The sequence below is a fragment of the Poromitra crassiceps genome, assembly GCF_964638095.1.
Source record: "Poromitra crassiceps genome assembly, chromosome: 14".
Classification (NCBI taxonomy): Eukaryota; Metazoa; Chordata; class Actinopteri; order Beryciformes; family Melamphaidae; genus Poromitra; species Poromitra crassiceps.
Window position 1 is genome coordinate 12,093,059 of NC_139633.1, and position 21,495 is coordinate 12,114,553.

General features: G+C 44.7%; 1 protein-coding gene across 1 annotated transcript in view; it reads left to right on the forward strand.

Moving 5' to 3' along the window:
* fbxw4 (F-box and WD repeat domain containing 4) overlaps positions 1 to 21,495 on the forward strand; it is a 77,580-nt gene that overhangs the window by 47,808 nt on the left and 8,277 nt on the right. The window contains 1 exon segment of the mRNA XM_083650487.1: positions 11,365 to 11,506. Within this exon segment, the coding sequence (XP_083506613.1) occupies positions 11,365 to 11,506 (142 nt within the window).

Sequence of the window (21,495 nt, forward strand, 5' to 3'; positions counted from 1 at the left end):
GGGGACTGCTTAGACAGGGGAAATTGGCTAAGTACATTTGGGAGGGGGAATATGCAGGGAAGGGCGCCATATATACATATGTGTGGGTGTGTGTGTGTGTATATATATATATATATATATCAGTGGCGGCTGGTGAGCTTGGAAACAGGGGAGGTAGCTTCGGTCGGCGCCGAAAAAAATGTGGGCGTTTGTTTTCTTCTCTTTTACAGTTTGAAGACAGATTTAGAGGAATATCTCATTTTAAATTCGCATTAGGATTAGACTAGATTAGATTAGGAGCATGGAGGCCAGCAGAATTAGATTTATTCTAGGGGCTACTTATGATGTGCTGCCATCTCCCCAGAACTTAAATCAGTGGTTGGGCGAGGATGGTGCCTGCCCGTTGTGTTCTAGTGTATGTACATTGAGGCATATACTGTCAGGGTGTAAGGTCAGTCTCTCCCAGGGGCGATACACCTGGCGTCACAACCAGGTGTTGAAATGTTTGGCAGCTGCAGTTGAGGAAAAGCGGCTAGAAGTAAATTCTCTAGTTGCTAGCAAAGAGAATAGACAGATCAAATTTGTACGTGAGGGAGAAAAGATTAGACCAATTAAGGTCAGGCACAAGTTAGGGCAGCTAAGTGTAGGTGGAGCCTGGGAAATGAGGGTTGACTTGAATGAACAGCTAGTCATCCCAGCATATATAGTTAGCACCCGGCTACGTCCGGACTTGTTACTGTGGTCTGAGGTAGAGAAGAGAGTTTATTTTATCGAACTCACAGTCCCGTGGGAAGATCGAGTTGAGGAGGCTTATGAGCGCAAGAAAGCTAGGTATGCTGAAATGGCAGCAGAGGCAGAGCAGCGAGGTTGGAGGGCTCGAGTGCGGCCTGTAGAGGTGGGCTGCCGTGGTTTTGTGGCAAAGTCCGTTATTGCCTTACTAACTGAGTTGGGCATTCGGGGACGGAGCCTGAAACTTGCGGTTAGCAACATGTCTCAGGCAGCAGAACGAGCAAGTGAATGGCTGTGGATAAGGAGGAAACATGCTAGCTGGGGAGCTCGCTAAGGTCAGATTGATTGTTTGTTGTTGGTCATGATTAACGGTCCGCATCAACAGGGCTGAATCATTGACAGTGGTGGTGTAGTTAGGGATTGTTTGTTGTTGGTCATGATTAACGGTCCGCATCAACAGGGCTGAATCATTGACGGTGGTGGTGTAGTTAGGGATTGTTTGTTGGTCATGATTAACGGTCCGCATCAACAGGGCTGAATCATTGACAGTGGTGGTGTAGTTAGGGATTGTTTGTTGGTGGTCATGATTAACGGTCTGCATCAACAGGGCTGAATCATTGACAGTGGTGGTGTAGTCAGGAATGTCATACCGAATCGACCTGGATAGCTAGGCTTAGATAGTGAGGTAATATGCAGTTGTGCGGTGGTAGCATGGAGGGGGGTGTTTCCAGGACGCTGGATTACACCGTTAAGCCTTCTTGAGGTGTCGTGGGCCTAACTTAACGAAACGTCGGTGAAGGAAGGTGCCCACTTGAAAACCCCAATGACATGCTTCATACTGCTGTTGGCTAGGGTAGGTAACTGGTGATTTGTGTCTTGTTTATTAGTTTGTTAGCCTGTTAGCTTGTTTTTATTCTGGATTGGGCTTCTAAATGTGTTTTTCCTCGGATTTTGGCACAAGGGATAGTAACATCTTGTCCTGTGTATTAATTAATACTAAAGCTAGCTTAGGCTAGTGACTGTTGTGAATAGTGCAGCTGACAACTAGGGAAAGACCTAGTGACAGCATGGAAAGACAGCTGACAGGAGGGATTAGACCCCACCGGGGCTGCAATGGGTTAGCTGCTCATTGTGGCAGTAGCCAAGGCCAATAGGCCATTGGTTACACCCAAACTTGCTACGAAACAGAATTATGAAAAAACACCCCTAGAGTCTGCGAGAGCGGGGGCGGAAGATGACTCACCTATGGTTGACACGGTTATTGACTCTGGAACGGACTTGACTATGAGTAGGGAAAACATGTCAGTGGAAGCCACTAGTTCAGATGTAGATGGAAAGAAGCGTCAGGTTTGCTTGTGTGGCTGGCAGAAGGTAACAACTTTGAGGGGCCTTAGAATCCATCAAGGCAGGAAGAGGTGCTTGGTAGAGGGAACACAGGGACCCCGCATTGATAATTATTTCTTAAGAAGTTTATCAAGTCAGTCGGGTGAAGTCCAGCGACAGGAAGTAACCCACAGCTCGCAGGACATCAGCACCCCTGATGTTGAGGCAGGTCCTAGCACCGAGGAAAGCAGAGAGGCCAGCCAGCCAAAAAGGGAGAAGATTAGCGGTCAGAAGCCTAGAGTTAAGTGGCCAGGTGCAGCGGAAAGTAGGAAGTGGGAAGATATCAATAGTGATTTGGTTAGGATGTTAGAGAAGCTTAAAGGAACTGCTGAGAGTAAGTTGGAGAAAATGGGAGATTGTATTTATGATTATGGTAAGGAAAGGTTTGGCGTCTTTGAGAAAAGGAAGAAACTAGAGGGTGAGGTAGTTAAATCTAGGCGCCAACAAGAGATAGATAGACTTATCCAGGAGAGAAGACAGCTTAAGAGGCAGTGGAGGAAAGCTACAGAGGTTGAGAAGGAAGGCATTGATTGCTTGCAGTCAGATGTGAGGGATCGGTTGGCAGTTTTAAGAAGAGCAGAGAGCATTAGGAAAAATAGGAAAAAGAAAGAGCGAGCTAGAATAGCATTCTATAAGGATCCATTTAGATTTGTGAAGTCATTGTTTAGTAAGGAAAAGAATGGTAGCCTTATGGTATCTAAGCAGAAGCTTGAGGAATATTTGGAGGAGGTTCACAAAGATAGGGAAAGGTTTAGAGAGATGACAGTCCCAGCTGATATTCCACCTATTGGTGAAATAGAGAGCCAGTGTGATGATAGCCCACCAAGGTGGAAAGAAGTTCAAGAAGTAGTGAGACGTGCAAGGGCCTCTTCAGCCCCGGGTCCTAATGGAGTCCCCTACCGGCTGTATAAGAGTGCTCCAGATGTGTTGCAGTTTCTATGGAAGCTGATGAAGGTAGTCTGGAAGAAGCAGGTTATTCCTAAGGCATGGCGTAGAGCAGGGGGAATCTTCATTCCTAAAGAAAGGGACTCGTTAGAGATAAGTCAGTTTAGACCTATCAGTCTACTTAATGTTGAAGGGAAGGTTTTCTTTAGTGTTGTGGCACAGAGGCTGTCTAGTTATCTAGAAAAGAATAGGCTAATAGATACTTCGGTGCAAAAGGCTGGAATTCCCGGCTTCTCCGGGTGCTTAGAGCACACCAGCATGATCTGGCACCAAATCCAGTCAGCTAGGCGTGAGAAGAGAGACCTGCATGTAGTATTCTTGGACCTGGCTAATGCTTTCGGGTCAGTGCCGCATAGTCTGTTATGGGAGGCCTTTGATTTCTTTAGAGTGCCAGGTAGTATAAAGAGCTTAGTTAAAGCCTACTTCTTAGATATTCAACTCTGCTTTACCACAGCAGAGTACACTACAGCTTGGCAGCAGCTGGAGATAGGCATTATGGCAGGGTGTACAATTTCCCCATTAGCTTTTACCATGGCAATGGAGATCATTATTAGGGCTTCAAAATGGGTAGTGGGTGGAGAAAGGCTGCAGGGAGGGCTGCGGCTCCCTCCAATTAGGGCATACATGGATGACATGACGACTATGACGTCAACCGCTCCATGTACTAGCAGATTGTTGGATAAGTTAAATAGTAATCTGCAGTGGGCTAGAATGAAAGTGAAGCCAAGTAAGTCCAGGAGTATTTCAATCATTAAAGGGAGGGTAGTAGGTAAGAAGTTTGTTATAAATGATGAGGTGGTGCCTACAGTGTTAGAGAAACCAGTCAAGAGTTTGGGAAGATGGTATGATGCAAGTCTCAGTGATAAGGGACAGTTTGAGGAGGTGAGGCAGGAAATGATTCAAGGTATTTCAAGTATAGACAAGTCAGGGCTCCCAGGAAAGTTAAAGTTGTGGTGTTTGCAGTTTGGATTGTTGCCTCGGTTGATGTGGCCACTGACAGTGTATGAGGTTCCCCTTTCAAAGGTAGAAAAGCTAGAAAGGATGATTAACTCATTCATTAGAAAATGGCTCGGAGTCCCACGCTGCCTAAGCAGTGTAGCCTTATATGGGAAAGGCATATTGGAATTGCCATTATCTAGCCTGACAGAGAAGTTCAAGTGTGCTAAGGTTAGACTGGAAATGACTCTGACTCAGTCAAAGGATCCAGTGGTTAGGAGTGTAGCGCCCACAGTTAAAACAGGGAGGAAGTGGAACCCAAAGGAGGCAGTACAGCAAGCACAGTCAGCTCTTAGACACAGGGATATCATAGGTCAGGTGCAGCATGGGCGTGGAGGCTTAGGGTTGTGCATAGGGAAACCTGTGTGGAACAAGGCATCAGTAATAGAAAAGAGGAAGATGGTAGTTGAAGAAGTACATAGGCAAGAGGAGGCAGTAAGATGTACTAAGGCAGTGTCGCAGGCAAAGCAAGGACAGTGGGTGAACTGGGAGAGTGTAGAGAAGAGAAAGTTGAAGTGGAGAGAGTTGTGGAGCATGGAGGCCAGCAGAATTAGATTTATTCTAGGGGCTACTTATGATGTGCTGCCATCTCCCCAGAACTTAAATCAGTGGTTGGGCGAGGATGGTGCCTGCCCGTTGTGTTCTAGTGTATGTACATTGAGGCATATACTGTCAGGGTGTAAGGTCAGTCTCTCCCAGGGGCGATACACCTGGCGTCACAACCAGGTGTTGAAATGTTTGGCAGCTGCAGTTGAGGAAAAGCGGCTAGAAGTAAATTCTCTAGTTGCTAGCAAAGAGAATAGACAGATCAAATTTGTACGTGAGGGAGAAAAGATTAGACCAATTAAGGTCAGGCACAAGTTAGGGCAGCTAAGTGTAGGTGGAGCCTGGGAAATGAGGGTTGACTTGAATGAACAGCTAGTCATCCCAGCATATATAGTTAGCACCCGGCTACGTCCGGACTTGTTACTGTGGTCTGAGGTAGAGAAGAGAGTTTATTTTATCGAACTCACAGTCCCGTGGGAAGATCGAGTTGAGGAGGCTTATGAGCGCAAGAAAGCTAGGTATGCTGAAATGGCAGCAGAGGCAGAGCAGCGAGGTTGGAGGGCTCGAGTGCGGCCTGTAGAGGTGGGCTGCCGTGGTTTTGTGGCAAAGTCCGTTATTGCCTTACTAACTGAGTTGGGCATTCGGGGACGGAGCCTGAAACTTGCGGTTAGCAACATGTCTCAGGCAGCAGAACGAGCAAGTGAATGGCTGTGGATAAGGAGGAAACATGCTAGCTGGGGAGCTCGCTAAGGTCAGATTGATTGTTTGTTGTTGGTCATGATTAACGGTCCGCATCAACAGGGCTGAATCATTGACAGTGGTGGTGTAGTTAGGGATTGTTTGTTGTTGGTCATGATTAACGGTCCGCATCAACAGGGCTGAATCATTGACGGTGGTGGTGTAGTTAGGGATTGTTTGTTGGTCATGATTAACGGTCCGCATCAACAGGGCTGAATCATTGACAGTGGTGGTGTAGTTAGGGATTGTTTGTTGGTGGTCATGATTAACGGTCTGCATCAACAGGGCTGAATCATTGACAGTGGTGGTGTAGTCAGGAATGTCATACCGAATCGACCTGGATAGCTAGGCTTAGATAGTGAGGTAATATGCAGTTGTGCGGTGGTAGCATGGAGGGGGGTGTTTCCAGGACGCTGGATTACACCGTTAAGCCTTCTTGAGGTGTCGTGGGCCTAACTTAACGAAACGTCGGTGAAGGAAGGTGCCCACTTGAAAACCCCAATGACATGCTTCATACTGCTGTTGGCTAGGGTAGGTAACTGGTGATTTGTGTCTTGTTTATTAGTTTGTTAGCCTGTTAGCTTGTTTTATTCTGGATTGGGCTTCTAAATGTGTTTTTCCTCGGATTTTGGCACAAGGGATAGTAACATCTTGTCCTGTGTATTAATTAATAAGACTGTTGTGATGTCATTATTCAGTTTTAACCAACAATAATTGTTCCTTTTCTCATTATTTCATTTCTCAGAGTAAATACTGTATATTTATTTCGAGATTTTGGTCAATTATTTGTGCTGTTATGGTTATTATTAGCCTAGTTACTCACTTCTACACTAGCTTAGATTGTGTTACTTATGGATGGCTTACTTGCATATCCATGCCGTCTGTAGTGTCACCGCATGCAGCCGAGACGTTGCAAATATCCCAGTTTTTGACGTTAAATATTCCAGTATCCCGCCGTACCGCGGCCCGCAACTCGAAACTCGTTTTGGCTTGTAATCCTGTCCTAAAGACTGTCTGGCTTGTGAACACTTACTGCTTGATAAAAAGTAAATAAAAATAAGGGGGACATATAATATGCTGCTACTGTTGTCAGTGTGTAAATCATGCCTGTCAGGTCATCACTAGTCTCTTAGAACAGACGAGTTGGCTTCCGCAATTTTCAAATGCTTCCGCCATACCGTCTGTACTTCGTGGGGGAGAATCATGCACCAACCGGAATGGGAAGTAGAAAGGCGGGTCTTCTGCTCATTAGTCCAATCAGAATCCAATATGCCGCATTTTTCGTGGACACACGTGTCGTGATTGGTCGGATTCCGTCGAACTTCTTTCCCGTCTGAAGGTTTTTTTCCCAACTTCCTTGTGCATGTTCTGGGGGTGTAACGTACAGACTGTATATAGCTGCATTCGCCGGATGTAGATGATACAGTCTGTTTTAAGAGACTAGGTCATCACAGCAAAGTGGATTTCACTTCCTATAGTGAACTTGATTCAGCGTTGAGAGACTCATTCATCAGTGGACGATACAATGTCAATCTTAGCAATCTATCCAATCAACAACCAATTAGGTTGAATAAATTAATTGTTTGGTATTGATTGGTGAGGGCGGGTTAAGCTCCAGCTAAATCTAATTGGTTGAAAAACACATCATTTCACTGTTCCTTGTCAAATGCATGTGTTTTCAACCAATAATATTTTGCATGAGATAAATTACCATGGGAATCAAACGCCCTAGGGGAGGATTTTTTTCTCCTCTACCCCCCGAGGGCATGACTGGGCATGACAGACTGGCACAGACTCTGTCTGCATGCCGCTCCATCACTGCCCTACAGGGGTCACTATTCTTGAAGCATTTTAAGAATAACATGATTTTTATTAAGAAAAAACACATTTGATTGATATTTTATTAAAAAAATATATATTATTATATACAATCCCCCATCTCTTCTAGAAAATAGAGGAGGACCATCCTCCTATGCCTCACTGGAAAAAAAAACTCTGATATACCTATATATATAACCTCTGATATAGATATATATATATACCGTATATATATATATATATATATATATATATATATATATCAAGGGAAAAGTAGGCTACTCGTGCACAATCCAAGCAGGGAGGTGCTGGTCACAGCAAGCAGGATCAAAATAACATAAAAACAGTCTCGACAGGAACAAGTCCATATGAAGTTGACCGCAATACTCCAGAAGAACAGGGTGACCAAAGTTATATCAAAAGATCATATTTATTTTAGCAGAACAACGCGTTTCGCAGGCTTGCTGCTTCATCAGGTTCATAGTGAACACTAACTTTGGTCACCCTGTTCTTCTGGAGTGTTGCGGTCAACTTCATATGGACTTGTTCCTGTAGAGACTGTTTTTATGTTATATATATATATATATATATATATATATATATATATATATATATATATATATATATATATATGGAGAGAGAGAGAGATTTGAGGGGAGGGCAGCATTTATTTTGGCCGGTTGGCGTTAGGGAGGAGTTCAACAGTGCGTCTTTCTGGGGGATCAGTCAAGTAAGACAAATAAGATGTGATTGGCACATGGCTCTGGGGAGTTTGGAGGGGGTTGGGTCGAGGTGGAGGTGGGCCAAGGGGGTCCCCTCTTTAGACATAAATAATTCACATAGTCCAAAGCAGCCTCGGGAGGCTCCCAGGGTCGGCCAGGAGGTTCAGGTCGTCTGGAAGTTGGGGCTTGCCCTCCGAGAGAAACTCGTGATGTGATGGGAAATTGCAAGAATCCCAAACAAGTACAGTTTCGGTACAGTCTCACGGCTCTATAGAGAATACAGTAACGTTATGCCGCTTGGCTTGCTAGCTGACATTAGCAATTTGAACCGCTAACAAACATAGCGTATAGCATTTTACACACACTACATTATGTAAAATTAAGTGGTTATACGACAATCTGCATTATTATAAAATTCTAGAGCCTGTGTTGTCTTATGCTGCTGAAAAGATTGATCTGCATACCGTACATATACTGTATAGAGTTCAATAGTGACCTCCCAGTTTTTCTCAGCTCCCGTTCCATCAGAGAATTCCCCATTCATTTTCTCCATAGACATTTAGAAAAATCCTTCTATAAAGAGTTTTAAGCCTGGAACCAAGCCAACCAGCCACCTACTGAATCATGAGTGACCATAAAACGTTTCACTTGGAGCAAAAACAAAAAATAAAAAGCAGGGAAAAAGCAGGTGTCCAGGCTTAAAACTCGTTATATAAGGATTTTTCAAAATGTCTATGGAGAAAATGAATATGGAATTCTCTTCCAGACTGGGAGACGTCACGGAACGTCACATGACTGTTGAGCTCTATATAACCATATGTATTGCAGCATTCAGTGCAAAGTAATGACTACGATTTGAGTCGTCTCGTGAAATAAAGCGAGAAAAATGTCTCACGATTCGATGCAAATTCATTTCCTGGGGTCATGTTTCGATTCAAAATCACTCCTGATACAGTACATACTGCATACATCTCAGGATCTACTCCAGTCTGCTGTGTGCTAAGCAAGGCAGTGTAGCAAATTATAGCAAGTGTATTATGTAGTTTTTATATTTGAAAATGTTGTATCAACTGATTGCAATAATGTAAACACACAAAGGCAAACCTAAGACAAAAGGTCTAATTTATTCATGCTAAACTTGCACAAATAAAAACTTCTTAGTATTCTTAGTGACTTCAAGAAAAATCAGTTAATATACAAAATAATATAAATCATAATTTTTGGAAGTTGAGAATCGATTAATTTAAGAATCGCATAGATGAATCTTTTTTTTTTCTTTTTCGGTCGCCGCTAAAAATAATAGCATAGACAGACAGCCAGGTAAAGTTGAAGTTGAATTTTCACACTAACACAAGTTGTACTTCCATTTATTAAGTAGATACTGTTGAACGAATAACAGACACCACTTGAAAATGATCATGTGAGTTGACGTTTTGAGTTTGAGCTTTCCTCACCTGGTGGGTCACAAGACGCTGTCTCGTTATATAGCCAAGGTTCTATTTACATGACGTCCAGTCCACAAACACCGTTTTTGATGTTAATTTCACGGTTTCTTCTTCTCACATTTCTGGGTGTCGTGTGGTGTCGTGCACCACCACACCGCTCACCCGTGTGGTGCAAGACAGAACAGCAGCAAGTGACAAACAAACTGCACAAAGTCCTGCAACTTCTCAGACTCGCACACTACATTTTGATCATGTTATTCTGCATTAGAGAATTCCTGAGACAAGGAACGTGTCTGATAGAGCAGTGGTTCCCAACCACCGGGCCGCGGACCGGTACCGGGCCGCAACGCATTCGGTACCGGGCCGCAAGCCTGTTTTTTTTTTTTTTTTTTTTCAAATTGACAACCGGTCCGCAACTATTTTTCCCATCTATCTACCGGTCCGCGGCACAAAAAAGGTTGGGAACCCCTGTGATAGAGTATTGGCAAACTGTTTATCAGAGACTGTACTTGTGTTATATGTGCCTTTTCACTTCGGGGCACAATGACAATGAGTGACCTACCCCCATAGTGAATTGCTAAGATTAGGGTGTATGGTTGTATGGTGTGTGTGTGTGTGTGTGTGTGTGTGTGTGTGTGTGTGTGTGTGTGTGTGTGTGTGTGTGTGTGTGTGTGTGTGTGTGTGTGTGTGTGTGTGTGTGTGTGTGTGTGTGTGTGTGTGTGTGTGTGTGTGTGTGTGTGTGTGTGTGTGTGTGTGTGTGTGTGCGTGCGCGTGCGCGTGCGCGTGCGTGCGTGCGCGTGCGCGTGCGCGTGTGTGAGTGACTCCAGACATCTCTGCTGCCCCGGTGTCTGCCCCGGGTCCCTCTGCATCACTTATTGATGAGACCGCACTAATGGACGATTGATCTCTATTGGCAGAAAATGCTTACCCCCCAAAATACTTCCCCTCACTTAACCACAACCACCACCCTAAAAAAAAACAAGGGATGGAGTGTCACAATTGTCAACCAGCACACACACACACACACACACACACACACACACACACACACACACACACACACACACACACACACACACACACACACACACACACACACACACACACAGACACACACACACACACACACACACACACACACACACACACACACACAAAAGAAATACATCATCGACACTGATGCAGTGACAGTCACACATTCATTGCTGCAGTTCTCACGATTCAAACTTATCATTCGCATTGGCTACAGCAGACTTAAATTGGTATGTTTTTAATTAAAAAAAACATTATATAAAGGTACATTTTTAAGGCGAACTGACCACCATTATGGATGTTTTGTATATATCAAAATGCAATATATCGCAATACAAAAATGTGACAGGAAAATTAATCATGATATTAGCTCAATTGTATTCTGCTGTAGTAAACACAAATCAGACACACAGTTTCACAAGCTTTCCATCCAAATCATATCATTGTCACTTTGTAGTGGCATTTTTAAATTGTTTACATTCTAGCTGCCAATGGCATCGCTAGAAAGATTTGTGTCTCAGAAATAAACATAATTCTGCACAGTCAGACTTTGATGTCATTGAACTATTTATTACATCATATCGTGGTTGTATTGAATCATGAATCCCATATATCAAATCGCATCATGAGATAAATCCCATCACTTATGAATATGTATGATTTCCTCATCTCTTGACATTTATGGATATTTGTCATCATCATGCTTTGGTATGAACTAACTGACTTAACAGAGGAACAGTACATGTTAACCTGAGCTATGAATATTAGAGAATCCCTGAGGAAGACAAGCAAGAAGCCTGATCATAATATGTAGCGCATGTGTACAACTACAGCACAGACAGTATCTGTCTTCATCAAACATCTACTGTAGCTCCCCGCCTTCTCAGGCCAAGAGTCTCAATGGTTTGCTGTTGTTTTGCTGTATCTACTTGAAGTTTTCATGTTGAAAACATTTTATCGAGGTGATGTGTGTGTGTGGCTGGATGTGTGTGTGTGTGTGTCTGTGTAAAATATCCCGTTCTCTCCAACAGGAAGTGTGCGATGGAGTGGGAGGAGCCTCACGACAGCGCTCTTTACTGCATCCAGACAGACGGAAATCACATGATCGCCAGTGGCTCCTCGTACTACGGCGTCGTCCGACTTTGGGATAAGCGGCAGAGTGAATGCCTACAGGTAGGTGTGTGCGTGTGCGCGTGTGCGTGCGTGCTTGCGTGAACCATAGACTGTATAAAAATACGGACGTAGCCACCGTGATGTCACCCATTGATTTGTGGACTCCCGTTTTTTTAAGTCTTGAGTTTGCCATTTTGACTGTCGCCATCTTGGTTATTTCGAGCCAGAAGCAGCTAGCGCGAGACCAGGGGTTTCCCACAGACCTGCCCCGCTGCCTGCTATTGGTCCGTGATAGGCGAGCTGCGTGATCAATGGACAGACAACCTGTCAATGACGCCCCAAAACATAGTCTGCTTTATCATCTATTTTACTCTAAATGGGACCATGATTTTCTAAATGAACATCATGAACATCAATTAATCAATCAATCAATCACGCTGTATTGAAGACTTGAAAACTCATTAGGAAAGTGTTTACTGAGGTCATAAATCAAGTGAGAAGTAGGGTCATTTTCCCATTGACTTCCATACAATCAGACTTATTTTTTCAGCCAGTGGAGTCACCCCCTGCTGGCCATTGGGGGGGGGGGGAGGAATTGCTGGTTTAAGGCACTTTCACATTGGCTTAATTTTTCAGTGCGGCAGGTTACCCCTTGGAACCATGGTCTGCTCAATTGTAATGTGTAGACATGTTATGTTGTCACAATCAAATAAATGATATGATATGATATGAAACATTTAAAGTACCACAATCTTTTTCTTCACAGTTTTCCTATTTGTGTTTGTTTTTCCCCAGTTTTTCCAGCTGATGTCGGACAAAGTGAGCAGCCCAGTGTACTGCTTGAGGTTTAACAACTCTCATCTATATGCAGCCTTGGCTACCAGCCTCCACTCCATGGACTTCACACACAGTCCACACAGTCCCCGCCGCATCAGATGACACACACACACACACACACACACACACACACACACACACACACACACACACACACACACACACAGCTAGTTAAACTTTAAATAAAGCTGTATATTTTCACAATAAATGTGCTTGTCCACTGCTTTGCTCTTTTTAGGCGGAATTGAACACCCATACATGATGGAAAAGGAGGGTTCTTCAATAGGTCTTTGGTTAGGTAAGTGGTTCTATGTGGAACCACAATGATTCAAACAATCCTCTGTTGTGTTCAAGTAATCTGGTAGCTCTTTCTTGGGAAAAATCCTCCTGCTGCACAGGAAGTGATGCGTTTTATGTTTCAGATTTGTTTGAAATAAACAGAAGTAGGTAGTTAGCATGAGCAGTGATATCCACCATGGCTGAACAGACAAAGAAAAGAGAAACTCAAATTGCATCAGCAGAAAAACTAAGGAGAAAGACGTCACAGTACTGACACACTGTTTCATTGACAGGTGATCTCTAGGAAGAGCAGTGCAGAACCGGCAGCTATGAGCGCAACAACAACAACACAAAAGATTAGGGATGTCACAATATATCGTCCCACAATATATCGCGATATCAAAACGTGACAATATGTATCGTTGAGATGAAATCTCATATCGCGAGAAAAAGAAGCTGAACATGGTGGCACTGATCTGTATCTGATTGCATGCTCGCTCTCCTTTTCATTGCTTTGTTTGAACAGACGAGGGACGTTACAGACACGGAGGATGAAAATGGTGAAATTACTCAAATTAGCGTGGAGGATGCCCCCTCAACTTACAAATCGATAGCAAAAAAATATTGTTAAAATATCGTATCGTAGTGTACACTGATACACTGAGTGTATCGTGACACCCCTACAAAAGATCTTAAAGATTACCACTTCTTCAATCAATGTACTTAAAAAAAAAGAAAATGACCACTTCAAGGCTCTTAAAATGTTCTTCTGCTACTCCTAATTTTGAAGAATTCATGCATTCTTAAATGGTTCTTTGCAGCACCATACAGATCAAAATAGTGTTTATGGCACCAAAAAGATCAGAATCAGAATAAGTTTATTGATCCCTGAGGGGAAATTTAGTCATGCTACAGTTAATCACACTCAGGCATGAAAAAATATAAACATCACACATTTTTGTAAGAGGCTAAAGAATGTATCATAAACAATAAAATAAGGGGTACGGTGGTGCAGTGGTAAGCGCTGTCGCCTCACAGCTCGAAGGTCCTGGGTTCGATTCCCACCTGGGACGCTGTGAATGCTGAAGGAATGCGTGCCCGTCCGCATGTCCTCGAGTGCCCTCCTTTCTGTGTGGAGTTTGCATGTTCTCCCCGTGCCTCCCGGGGGGTCCTTCATATAGGAACCCCTTCACCAAAACATGCAATATCCTGGTTGCTGATGTGGTTCCTCCTCTGGTCGTGAAGGGCGCCTGTTCGGAGGGAGGGGAACTCGTTGGAATAGCGTGATCCTCCAACGTGCTATGTCCTACCGGTGAAGCTTCCCCTGTCAGGTGAAAAGAAGCGGCTGGCTAACTGCCCATGTCTCAGAGGAAGCATGGAGCCAGTTTTCGGCTCTCCCCAGATCGGCAGAGGGTGGAGCAGCAACCAGGATAAATATAAATTAGCACTAATGGGGGATAAAAATGGGATAGAAAATCGGGAAAAAATATATAAAAAAATAAAATAAAAGTTACTTAGCCTGTGTGTACAGTAAAGTGTCACAAGGATATGTGCCTTCTCCAACAATCATTCTCAAGTACCATTTAGTAAGTGAAATATCTGAGGTACCTACTATATCCTTACTACTATACACCGCAGAGAGAGTATAGTAATAATAATAAAGAATGTGTAATTCCACTGATGTACGGTAATCTAGTAAAGTGACTATGGATGTAAATTAACTGATGCTCATCATCAACCAACACAAAAAGCAAACCGAATCCGCAATCGAAAGCAATCCAGGCAGGACTATCCAGGCAGGACTATCCAGGCAGGACCAGAGCCGTGTAAATAGAAGAGTCGCGACATCTCCATTCACTCCAATGGACCAGTTTTTTACTCTTGATGAGTTCCAGGAAGTAAGGTCCTGGATTAAGCAGCACTGTCGAGTTGCAGCAAAATAGACAGTTTGTGTTCTACTCTGAAAGGGTTTTTCCTCCCTTGAATCAAATTGTACATTATCAGCTTTATTTTAGCATGCAAAAGTAGCGCGAGACCCATTCCTGGCTGTTCATTGGCTAATGAGTCTCGCATTTTGGTCCTCCGCTGACGCCACTCTCTCTAGAGGACACTAGGCAGGACTATCCAGACAGGACTATCCAGGCAGGACTATCCAGGCAGGACTATCCAGACAGGACTATCCAGGCAGGACTATCCAGACAGGACTATCCAGGCAGGACTATCCAGGACTCATCTGCTGGACTTGAGAAGCATGCTAGAGCCTGCTGGTACAGGGGGGCTAATCCATGAGCCCCGAAGGCACTCGGAGAGCACAAACGCTCAACACATAAAAATCACACGCACACGCCGTCTACAAAGCTCCGAGCGAAGAACACACAGGTCGCCGCTTCCCCAACAACAGTCCTGAGTGGCTGCTCGAGATCCAGACGGAGCCTTTGAAGAGATCAAGGGGACATTAGCCTCTTGACAGAGCCGTCCCATCGCCGTGGAAACAACACTGTTTGGGTTTACATACATTTGACCCCTGCACCTGAGATCACACGCCGGAGGGGGTTCTAGTGTTTGACCCGCCCCACTCAAATCCACTCCTTACAATGTGACGATCCATCTGATGGACAGCGATCAAATCTGCATGCTCACACACATCTGGCATATCAAAGATGTGGAGGTCGAGACGAGCCACACATACAGTACACCACACACCTGGAGCTTCACAAAGAGTGACACGACCACCGGACCTGGAGTTCATCCCTCCGAGCTGTGTGTTAGGGTTAGTGTTTATGTTGATGGTGGTTATGTGTTGTGGTTGGTGTATGTATGTGATAGCAGTATTAGTAGTGATGTTTGTTGGCATTTTGTATTAGTTTGACTCAATTACCAACCAATTCACAAAACGTCAATCAAGCAAAAATCAACAACAAATCCAAAACGTAATATAATTTCCATACTTCCATAGTGTTTCTTTGTCTTGACTGGATGATCTGAAGAGTGATCGCTGGTTAAATTAAAAACATGCCATGCTGAAGATGTGGTATTGATGTTCATGTTGATCATTTGTGTGTGTGTGTGTGTGTGTGTGTGTGTGTGTGTGTGTGTGTGTGTGTGTGTGTGTGTGTGTGTGTGTGTGTGTGTGTGTGTGTGTGTGTGTGTGTGTGTGTGTGTGTGTGTGTGTGTGTGTGTGTGTGTGTGTGTGTGTATATGGGTCCACTACCCCACACGTTTACCCGGGGTGTCCACTGTGAGTCCGGGCAGTGACCCTCCCTGCTGGCAATTAATGGCATATATTAGATCATATGCAACGCGGGGCCATCCATTAGCTAATATGCCATGGGCAGATAAGAGGAATGGCCAGGCTGCGTACACACATTGCACACCCATGCAGGAGATGTGGCCCCTAGGGACTCCTGAGGGTTGAATTAATCATAGGGGCCTGGGGAGGGGAGGGGCCGAGTCGCCACAACAACAACACACACCAGCCTTTCTGCATGGAAGGTTTTTGTTATTGGGACGTTTCACTCGTCCTGGATGGTGGTCATGACTGTAATAAAACATATTCTGATCAAAATTGTATATAGTAAGTAATAAAAAGCCAGTATCAGGAAACTCATATATCGGTCCATAGTTGCGTCAATGTGAGTGATGCAAGTTCTTGTCTGTGCCTGTCCCTCTCCCTCTGTAGTGTCACTCCAGGTTCGGATGGATGGGTGGGTGGGGGTGAGTCAGAGGATAGGTGGTGGTGGTGGGGGGTCACCTGTACAAACCCTCAGTCACCCAGGTGAAGGGAGCTTAGGTACCCGTAGGAGACAAAAGCCTCCCCCCCCCCTCTCTCATCCTCATCGTCGGTACCCTCGTCTTGGGTGACATCATCCATTTCCGAAGGTGCTACATCACCCGGCACAAAGCCCGCTGTCTCTGCAGTGTGAAAAACACCACGCTGGTCTGAGACAGATCAAAAAATCCCTTCCATCCCTCTCCTCGCGCGGTCCACTTCTTCTCGTGGTCTACTTCTTCTCGCAGCACTTTGCTCTCATATCATCATTCCGTGGTTGCGGAAGTATTGTCGGGCCACTTCCTGACCCTTGACCTGAGCAGGTGGCTGGATGGACGTGGGGACGAGGAGTTCCGCCGGTTTTCCAAGTGTCGGTCAGGGGAAGCTACACTTAAACCAAACACGGCCCAACGGTCATTAGTCCTGACTAAACGCCCTGGCCGCTGCGCGCTGTTTGTCCAAAAGGGACGAGGCTAGAGGCTTAGGTACGGGACGCCTAACAAAGTGTCGTTAACCCCGACAGTTGAATCCACAGCCTGGGGCCTAGAGACACGGGGTATACTTTACTGTGGAGCTGTACAAAACTCACGACGGCGACAGGGAGTTTGCGGTAGACCCATGTTGACACATAAATCAAACTCAGGTTCTCTCCCCGCTGAAGCGTGATGAAAGCCAAAATGTAAACGTCTGCCTCGCATGAGTCCAACATTCCTCCACTGTCTTCAAGAACGCAGAAAGGAAGCGGAAAACAGTGAATCCAAATACTTTTATCTTATCACCATTACTTATAACTACTGTATGTGAGGGGAACCATGACTTCCCATGGTCAAGAACCCCGAAATGGATGTGCTAGCTAGATCATGCAATTGGGGCCCCATTTGTTCCAAGAAACCTATAATGAATATTCTTTCTTGTTTTCTTGCAGAAGAACCCCCTTTCGAAGACCCCCTGAGAATTGGCACTGGTCTTTGGGAACTCAGGTTCACCTGCACCCCTCAAGGTGAGCCTCCAGTGGGAATTTCCACCCTAGTGCAGCTCCTCCTGCTAACCTAAACAAACACACAGGCACCTGTCACACATGGAAATCCACCGTCCTGTGACTCATTCCCTCTCGCACAATGGCTAACCTGCAATTTACCCCCGGCACTTAGCGAGACCAGCGCCGTAACACGAGACGACGCGAAGAATCGGACGCTGTTTTCTTTGGCCAAGTTCATTGGACTTGAATGGAGCGGGAGGACTTCCCCTTTTCGATGGATGTGCGCCTCGGTCCCCTGAGCACAGAAGCCTATGGTTGGGTTGGTATGGTCGGTGGTAAAGGCAAAGGGATCAGATATCAAGGCGGCGTGGGGGGACTTCTCGCCGGTGCAGTCTTGCTGCTCGGGCCTCGCTTTGGTTTCTGGCGAGAGGACGTGTTGGAAGCGTTTGTACGAGGAGCAATTTGTCATTTGTGTGATCTGCAGGCCTTCAATTAGGCAGCAGAAGGAGGTCCAAAAGAAAGGGGGCTCTCCAAGTATGGGCCTCTTGCTGAAGACATATCTGTGCCAATGGGGCCATCTGGTGTTCATGAAGAGAAGTGCACATATTGCACTTCATATTGCAGTTGGGACATATAGCAAAGTATAGAATAGGGATGCTGTAAGAGACAAACCTATTGGCAGTGTAAACACAGGGTATATTTAACTGAAGAACAATTAGTGAAGGGATCTTTTTCCTATTTTTTTCATTGTGGTAAATATATTTTTAATTATTGGATGCATCATGATGATAAATACCATTGCATTTTCTCTCATTACTTATCTGGATGATTCAGGTATCACCAAAGTACTTGCTAGTGCCACAAAAGCTTCCATTTTTAGCTTGGGAGTCACACTACAGTAACTAACCTTGCTGCTGTTAGAGACTGAGACTGTAATCTTGCCTGAATTCCACAAAGTTGCTGAATGTGTTACATGTTCTCACATTGCCCAGAACATTGGAAGCCTGCAAATGACTGATTTCCATGAATCACAACCTGCAGCACATTTAACAATACCCATAAAGCAATTTCCATTGTTTGCCCAATGCCCATATATGCCTTCATCTTTTCCACCTAATTTCAGAGAACATCAAGTCTCAACTGTAGTGGAATAAACACATTATTATGCCTACTCTTATTGTGAAGGCCCACTGACAGCATGCAGACATAAATACAAATACAAAAAAGCAATACAAAATGTACACATTCACTGGGAAAAATAATTAGGTTTTGTAAAACATGCCATATTTTTTATTGATGTAAGCATCGAGCATTTGGGCATAATTAAAGCGCAATTTTATCAGCCTGTCATATTGTCAGAAACGTTTCGGGCCGGTGCCGATATTTAATTTTAAAGCCTTTATCGGCCGATATCGATGACATCCTGATATCATCGTGCATCCCAAACCGCCACTGAATGTACGTGTGTGTGACTGCATGTACTGGCATCTGGTGCACACACACACACACTTCCCCAACCTCCCAGCTCTTACCCCCCTCACCTGTCAGTCATCCCTGGGTCCCTGGTGCTCCGGGGACCACAGGCCTGTCAGACCTCCAGCGGCCCCTCAAAGAAATACCCCGACAAACACAAATAAAAGTCACACAGTGGCCGGGGCTCCTGCCTCGCAGATCACTCAGTGGATACCTGATTGTCACTCGCGGGGTCGGGCCCTTAATCCTATTGTCTCCCTGACAGGATTACTCTCTGTGGTCCCTCTCTCCCTGTGGCTGCGCGCGGGAGAAAGGCCAGATTAAAGGGGATTAGCGTGTATCCTCCTGACTTGTCAAGCCGGGATGTAAGGAACCATTGACTTTTCTTGGGGGAGCTCTGAATGCGGAGAGGCAGAGAGAGGTGCCTATAAAAGAAGAGGTCATGAAAGGCGGCGGACAAGAACAAAATTCCTGGAAGGACAATGCGATTTGTTTGCTTTTGTTCCCCTCTCGAACCCGGGGCTGAAAGGTTCAAAGGGCCGGGCCCCGAGGAGAGGAAGGAGAGAGAGCGAGGAGTGGACTTTTAAAGCTCACTTAACTTTAAAGTGAACGTTCCCCTTTTAACACTAACCTATCCCTCTGAAGAAGGTCATGAACAGTCAACTACTGTACCCATTAGGATTACATGGATATATGTACGGCTGATACATTCAAAATAAAATACTAGTCAGTCAGTGTTTTCCAGCTCTGATATGATGGAGATTAGATTAGATTAGATTAGATTAGATCAAATTAGATGAGATAAGATAAAATAAGATAAGAGATCAATAAAGATGATAAATTGACAGAATGGAAATGTGTCTTGGGCAGTCTGGCAACATAATAAAAACAGACAGTACACAGTATAAAAACAGACAGTACACTGTATAAAAACAGACAGTACACTGTATAAAAACAGACAGTACACTGTATAAAAACAGACAGTACACTGTATAAAAACAGACAGTACACTGTATAAAAACAGACAGTACACTGTATAAAACAGACAGTACACAGCAGCTAAAATACATCAAATACACAGTAGCAGCAGTGAATGGGCTATGGGGGGCAGGTATTTTATTATGTCCCTGTTTAGGATGGTCACTAACCTGACATTGCCAGATGGGGGCGGTACCTCGCGAGAGAATCCAGCTTGCTTGCACGGTTAGATGGTCACGGCGGAGGGCACAAATTATATTTTTTGTACCCATTTTTCCTGGCTAGTGTGACCTTTGTCTCCTGCCAGATGGCGACAACTGGAATGAAGAGTGAAGGGGGTGGGTTATGGTGGGTATAGGGTCACTGTGACGGCACAGTGGATCAGTGGTTAGTACTGTTGCCTCAGAGCAAGAAGGTCCCGGGTTCGAACCCTGGTCCGTCCCAGGTCCTCTCTGTGTGGAGTTTGCATGTTCTCCCCGTGTTTGTGTTTGTTTTCTCCGGGTGCTCCGGTTTCCTCCCACCATCAAGAAAGACATGTATGTTAGGGTTAATACTCCTGTCAGTGCTCCTGACCAAGGCACTGGCAAAAGAACTGGAGTTGGTCCCCGGGCGCTGCACTGCGGCTGCCCACTGCTCCTAGTTCTAGGAAGGTTCCTAGTAGAGGATGGGTCAAATGCAGAGGATGAATTTCAACATGGGGATAAATAAAGGATAACTCAACTTACCTGGGTTGCCTTTCCGGTTATGGACTGATTATATAGGTTTTGGAGTTGTAATTGTTTGTTTCTGATGACATTGAAAAGCTCAAAGCGGAAAAGCAGCAATGGCGGTAGCCTCAGAATTTGACTACTCACTTGTTGAACACTCAATCATAGTCTCAAAGGAGCACCCCAATATGGCGTTTGCAGGCTCCATTCAAAATGGTCCCACTTGTTCATACATGTAGCAATCACAATAAGACAGCACTTGCCTTACAAACAAGGTTGTTGTCTGTTGAACCGGGTCATTTGTGTTATTAAATATTGCGTCGTTTCCAATGCCGAGCCATTGTAATCATGCCAGAGCCTGTAATTTCTGTTCATCTGCTCGTCTTTTCCATTGAAAATGACTGTTGTTGTTCTTACGCTTCCCGGCAGGAAAAGAGCGCCATCTCTGCTGTGTCTACTGGAAACCCGTATGCGGAAGAACAGAAATTACTATGAGTATGAAAAAGTAGGGCCTTTTTCAATGGACCCCGCAGCGCATACGCCGTGCTACGCCGAGGCTCAGAGTGAGAAACAGGCTGAGTCTCACGTCGAGGCTACGATGGCGGAAACGGGTTTTGTTAAAAAAAAACTCTTGCGTTTGTTTACTGAGATGAGGGAAATCTGGGTTTTCAGTTCCAGAAAGAGAGGTAACTTAACTCTGGGCAAGTTTTCTTCAACAAACCCTATGTCTCCTCCCTCTCAGAGCCAGACACCGCTCCATTCAGAAGGGGTGGAGGCATCGCTCACTAACGCCTCTCCCTAACTGTAAAAATAAAAACAAGTGGAATACAGGAGATGTATTTATATTGGGTAAAAGGTCCAAAAAAGTCACTTTCCTCCTTTTATTTATTTTAGATTTTTATTCATTTATTTTAAGTAGCACTTAAACTATCCATGAAGGAGCCGCATGTGGCTCTAGAGCCTCAGGTTGAGTATCACTAATGACTATTCTGTTCATAGGTTTCACACTCCACTTTCCACTCTCCAT